General features: G+C 20.4%; 1 protein-coding gene across 1 annotated transcript; it reads right to left on the bottom strand.

Annotated features, from left to right (window-relative positions):
* Window positions 1-232: 232 nt before the first annotated feature.
* LOC100870736 (protein maelstrom 2) lies at window positions 233-6303 on the bottom strand. Its single transcript, XM_086908277.1, has 10 exons — window positions 6181-6303; window positions 5619-5814; window positions 5050-5433; window positions 4810-4973; window positions 4489-4713; window positions 4244-4375; window positions 4135-4177; window positions 3850-3909; window positions 3449-3560; window positions 233-311 (listed from the first exon to the last, which is right to left on the bottom strand). Exons 1-10 carry the CDS (start codon window positions 6301-6303, stop codon window positions 233-235), a joined length of 1518 nt encoding a protein of 505 aa, XP_086764403.1.
* Between the last annotated feature and the right edge of the window lie 787 nt (window positions 6304-7090).

The following is a 7090-nucleotide window of genomic DNA, read 5'->3' as shown; positions in this document are numbered from 1 at the left end:
GTTATAATAGCGATTTTTTTTATTTAATAACCGTAATTTTGATAAAAATCGATTATATCAATCAAAATTTGGCGTAATTTGACATATCTGTGTATAAAATATTAAATAACGTAAGTATGTATTAAATCTTTCTGATACATTGTATTGACATAAATGAAATACCATTCAATAATATTGTTTTTTGTAGCAATATAGGAAAGATTTCATGTTTACAACATAATATGAGATAAAATCAGACTTTTAAAGCTTCAAATGTATAAGGCATCAGTGGCGTCAAATGTATATAGTCCAAAAATGTGAGAACATCTAAACTAAAATTTCTTGAGATAATTTTAAAAACAATATTTTCATGTACAAAAAATTTTTATTATAATTTTATTAACAAAAAATATTGATAAATCATAAAGCACATTGCTTGGATGGCTAATTTTTAGATCATTCAAGAATATCTTACGAATGTTATCACATTTTTGAGGCACTTTATAGCCGAATGGTGTTTCGAAAACAATCAGAATGACGTTTTCTAGCACAAACTTGTCGAGTTACCTCGAATTCTGCCATGAAAAATCGATTTTTATCAAGTTTATTGTTTGCATTCAAAAATCGCTTTTACTGTAAATGCTGTTTTAAATGCTATTGTTGTAATGTGCTTTAAAACATATTTTTTGTATGGATTGAATTCATCTCTGAATAATTTTCTTTGAACATTGTTTATTTTTAAGTTTTTTTTAGGTTTTCAAAATGATGTTTTTTATTTATTTTGTCAATATTTTAAATTCTTTCAAAAATGATCAAAAATTGATCTGTGCTATTTTTGCATATTTCCGCGTATCGCTCACGATAATATATTTTTTATCAAGAACAGAGACATAGAATGACATAATCTGAAAGATTTTTTAGATCAAGCTGCAAATAAAAGAAATATCTTGTATTTGTATTTTTATATATTACATATAACGTGAAATTGATATTTTGTAGAGCTTAAAAGTTTTTTTGCTGCTGGAAGAAATGTGAATCTAGCTAACGAAATAGCTGGCTATTACTGGACAGCTTAAAATGATTTTATATTATATTGTTATTTATTTTTTATTATTGATAAATGTCACATCTATTAATCAATTTTATAAGAGAAAGAGAATAGATTAGTCTGATTAGGGTAAACAAATGAACTGATGAACAAATAAATTTAAATATTGCCAAAAATATCAAAAATAACGATTTTAATAGAAAATTCCTCTTACTGCCATATTGTCTTGGATTTAAATTTCTGAGTTTTTTATAATATATATAATGTGTATATCTAATATAAAATGTTTAGAACATAAGTACATAAAGTCTTTCTGATATATTATATTGATATTAAAAAAACATTATTTAACAATTTTTTTGTTTTAGCAATATAGGTAAGGTTTCATGTTTATAGCATAATATATAAGATTTTATGAGGTAAAATCAGATTTTTAAAGCTTTAGATGTATAAAATATCAAATGACATGAAACATATCCAGGTTCAAAAATGTGAGGACATTTAACTGGAAATTCTTGAGGTAATTTTAATATTTTCTTTTGCAAAAACTGTTACAATTTTGTTAATTATTATATTTAATTATTAATTAAAAACATTGGTTAATCACAAAGCGCGTAATTTAATTCTTAAATTATCAAAAAACATGTTGCGAATGTTCCTATATTTTTGGAATACTCTGTATTCTTAAACATATAATGTATAAAAATTCTATTGAGAAATATTTATAAAATTCATATTTTAAAAAATGGGAGATTATTAATATTTTATTTTCATACAGTGAATTAATAATAAAAAAAATTACTAATAAACTGTTTATTAATATTTCACAGTTGTTTTATATATAGCAGCCATTGAAAAATTAAATCTGTTTCCAATGCATTTAATTTGAATGATTCCGAATAGTCTAAAAGAAATTGATGCAAGTTCGGTCTAGAATCGGTTATACCTGATATATTTTCAATCTATTAATGTATTGCTGAAAGGAATCGATTGCTCTTTTCATTTTTTGTAAACTTTTTTTATAAAAATACCTATAATCTGTTATTTATGAAATCTGTAAATTCTAAAAAAGGACATAAAATATATAAAGTAGAAAAGTAGATTTACGAAGATTATTTATATCCCAATTTATCAAAATTTATTTTAAAAAAAAAGAAATTTTGTGTCGTAAAAATGGCATAATTTGAGCATTATATATCCAATGTACAATTTCATGTAAACAAATTAAAGTGATTATTCTTTTATATAGAACAAAATAATTATAGAAATTTTGTAAATATCTAATTTATCTACTAAATCAAATTTCATAGTTAATATTCCTGTGAATTCAATCTAATTTTGTCAAAGTCATTTAAAAGTCATAATGTTATAGATTACGTCTTAACATTAGCTATATATGATGAAATCAAAAATACATTTATTTAAAAAAATAAGAAAAATAGAAAGAAATATTTTTTGGCAATCATAAATATTGCAATCATAAATATTTGTAACTCGATACATCAACTTATTTAAAATATTTTTTTTTTTTTTTACATTAGAGATTCTTGAAATATTAGAAATATTTCAAAAATCATATTATACATTATTATACATATATTTTATACATTATTATACACGTTCAATATACATATGTTAGATATTTCATTTTATAATATTGATTTAAAATATATGAATCGTTACACACACACACACACACACACACACACACACACACACACACACACACACGCACGCACGCACGCACGCACGCACGCACACACGCACGCACGCGCGCGCACACACACACACACACACACACACACACACGTATATATTTATTATTCCATATCGTTTATAGAAATTTTCGATGCTTAAATGAAATTTAATTTAAAATTATTTAAAATTTATAACTTAAAAGAATTTTGTTGTTTATTTCTTTTATCAATATTGACTTTTATTCATTAGAAACTTACAGTTTAGAGTACTTTTAATTTATCAATAAAATATATAAAAAAAATTCAAATCAGAAGCAAAATTATGATTTCTAACTTAAAATGTAATGAAATCTATTTTTTTAAAAAGATACAAATAATGCATCAAAAATTCACGAACATCTATTCATCGTACATATCTTGTATTGATAATGTTATATATTCTATTTTTTATTTTTCAGAACGTTAAGAATAAATATATTCAATGTTAACGTGTAATTTTACTCATAAGTACATATATTGTATTTTTCATTTTTTTCTTGTTTATATTAAAAAAAAATATTATTATATATAAATTATATGTAAATTATATGTATATAAGCTTTATCTATTAAGAACATATCTATATAAAAATTTGTTATATTAAAAAAATTCAAATATATCAAATTTGTCAATGATTATTATTTTCCATATCCTGCACAAAAAAGTACAAAATTATTTCGTTTACATTTTTAATAAAACATTCAAATATAATAAATTCATATTTAATAAATTTTTACCTTTTCCCAACGGTAGTTTGATATTTATAATTTTTTTTTTATAATTTATACCTCTTCCTCCTATAATGAAAAATAAAATATAAATAAAAAAAATTAGAAATCTAATCATTATATACTCTTTATAATCAAAAATATAACTTATAAAAAAAAGAAAACTAATTACAATTATTGAAATTATATAAATTAGATTATGAATCCTTAAAAAATAAAAAATATTGAATAACATTTACTTAAAAATTAAATGAAAATCGATTAAAATTATTTTTCTACTTATTCTTTTTTTTATATTATTCTTTTTTTAATATTTTAAAATATATTTAAAATTAATTTTTAAAAATAAATACCTTACCAATTGGTGGGAAATCAACACATGGATCAATATTTTCTTGCACTCCAATAAGAGTTTGAGCTAAAATATTGTAAAATAATTTTTATTATTAATGTTATTAATATAATTATTAATCTTTAAAATTTATTATTAATTTTATTAATAATTATATTAATTCTTGATAAAAATTTTATATTAATTTATATTAATTATATATTACATATAATATTATTTTAGATATATAATATAAATTTAAAAAATATAATATAAATTACAAATATATATAAATATATGTATAATGCTTACGTATTGTATTTGGTGTTCGCATTGGATGTGTTGACATATTTAACTAAAATTTTATTTTCATATTATTTCGAAATTAATTCAAATTAATATAATAATAATTAATACTTACTGCTAAATTATGCGAAGTAGATGTACTAGCTTTACAATGATCAATTATGTCTAATGGTTTATATTCATTACATTGTCGTTGATTGTTATCGTAATTTTGTTTAGATGTATTGTTCCTATATTCTTCAGATATCTATAAATTACAATTAGAAAATATTCATAAAATATGAAATAATAACTAAATAATTATATGTGATAAAAATGTAATAATAATAATTTCTAATATATTTCATTCATTTCAGAAACCTTGTCACTGATGTTCAAATGTTTTATATGAATGTCAATATTAGTAATTTCTTGTATACTTGTATCTTGATCAGTAGATCGTAGAAATGATGTTTCTTTTGGACAATGCACACCTTCAATCAATTCTATATTCAGATATTGACAACAATAATCACATATTGTGAAACCCCATCTTTTTACTATAGATTTACTACAGTATTGAGATATATCTATAATTTTATGAAACTATAGCAAAACATATATAAAACAAAATGATTAAAAAAAAATAAAAAAGAGATATAATTTATTAATTATTTAATTAAAATATATTTTTGTTCTTACATCACACTCAAAGCCACGTATATTGCATAAAAAATCTTTTGAAAATTCATTTTCAGCAACAATAAGAGGAATAGTACGATTGTCTACTTTTTGCACAGCAGCATTTCGCAATGCTCCAAATAGAGCTTCTATCGAATAGATTAAAAAGTCATTAACTGATCCATCTGAAATATAATTGCAAAATATTAATAATATTCTTTATATCATTTTAAAATATCTTAAAATAACCTTTATTCTTACTATTAACTTCAACCATTTTTATTAATAGTGATTCTACAACAGGAATTAAATTTTTTGTAGTGAATAATGGAGGAAATTTATTTCCAGTCTTATTTGTTTCTAAAAATTTAATTAACTCATTAAACATATATGAAAAATCACTTTGTCCCTCTTTTAATTCTATAGGGATTTGATGTGTTTGTTGACTAATTTCAATCGCATCTCTTTTCCATCCTAATGGTATTTTCATTTTTAACACTTCATGATAAATATTCTCAATACCATTTTTAAGACTAAATTGTGCAACTGCAAATTCTGCTGGACAAAATTCACATTTATTAATTCCTATTTCCTTCTTGTAAAACCAATTTACATGTATAAATATAAATTTTAATTTATGTAAATCTGTAATAAATAATATTATTTATTATTTTAATAATCAATTATTTCAATAATCAATATTTATATAATATTTATATTTATATATTTAATATAATATAATATTATATTTATATATTTAATAATTATTAAGTTATTAAGTGAATTAATCAAGATTTCTTAATTTAAAAAATTTAATATAAAATATATACTATTATGTAATAAACCCATAGATATGACAGAGTTTATGTATTCCAGCATATTTTGTTGGAATTCTTGTTCCTTTTTTGCATTTAATTCCATTTCAAACAAATCTTCTCCAATTGTAGTTTTTTTATTTCCTTGAGCTTTAATCTTGCTATCTTTTGCTTTAGCAATATAAATTTCTTTCTCTTGTAGTGAAATATTCTACATAAAAGATTATAAAAAATGGCTATAATTTAATTAACTTATTATAAAAATTATAAATTCAATATGTATTTCTTAATACCACTTTAAAATTTATATTTAATAAGTCTTGTTTTGTCAAAAATCTTGTCAAAAATCTTGTTTTTATTAATTTCTTATTTAGTACTTTTTACAGTTACAATAAATTTATGAAAATATTGATATGGTGATATAATTAAAAGTTACAAAATATTTTAATAATAACAATAAAATACATAAATATATAATCTTTTAGAATAGTTTTTTTTTTATTTTAAACAAATAATCGAATTAAACTATTAAAAATTATTTAAAATTATATTAAAAAAAAATTATATAAATTTTTACCTTCCATTCTTCACTACATTTTGGATCCGCTGCAACATCTTTTAAACTGTTGAAAGTTTTACCATGCCATTGCTGTCGCTTTTGCCAATCGAGCATAAAGAAATAAAATGCAGTTTTTGACATATTATATAAATTATTATAGATTGTTGAGGCTGACCATGTGACTGTTGACTCTTTTGAATTTAATCGACATTTATAGTACTCATGGTCATTTGATATTTATTAATAGTGCCATCTTCAATAGAAAGAAAGAAACTAATATTTTCAAATTCAAATTTTAAATTATGGTTTTAATTTAGAAATATATATAAATAATAATAAACTTTTATACATATATATTATGAATAAGTAGTAAAAAGATTTTAAATAATTTTTAAATGTGAATTAAAAATAAAATAAGAATTATTTTAACATATCATGTCACATAAAATTAAAGAAATAAAAACATAATTAGCGGAACGCCATACAGATGATGAGAATATACACTTTTTCATTGGCCGTAAACACGTAATGTAATATTTTATTTGAAAATTTATCAAAAATAAGTCAAGTTTGTATTTTTCTGTTTAACCAATTTTTTATTTTTGCATTACAAATGATTTAAAAATATGAAATAATTGATGAGAAAAAGAAATACATATTTTATTTTTTTAAATGTATTTTTAACCTAATTAATTAAATCAAATCAAAAAGCATAATTTTTTTATAAATTTTTTGATGTCTTATAACATATTAATTTGTATATATAATTTTTCATATAAAATAGATTTATTATTTTATTGCTGACATTTCTTTTAAAAAAATTGAATATAAATAATTTTCAAGAATTTTCATTAAATATTTTACTTTTTTTAATTTGAATTTCTTTTCCATTCTTATAGTAACTTTTTTTCATTTTAATTAATGTATT

The sequence above is a fragment of the Apis florea genome, unplaced genomic scaffold, assembly GCF_048593485.1.
Source record: "Apis florea isolate Af1SG1 unplaced genomic scaffold, ASM4859348v1 contig_1653_pilon, whole genome shotgun sequence".
Taxonomy (NCBI): Eukaryota; Metazoa; Arthropoda; class Insecta; order Hymenoptera; family Apidae; genus Apis; species Apis florea.
This window is presented reverse-complemented; position numbering and strand designations above follow the sequence as displayed.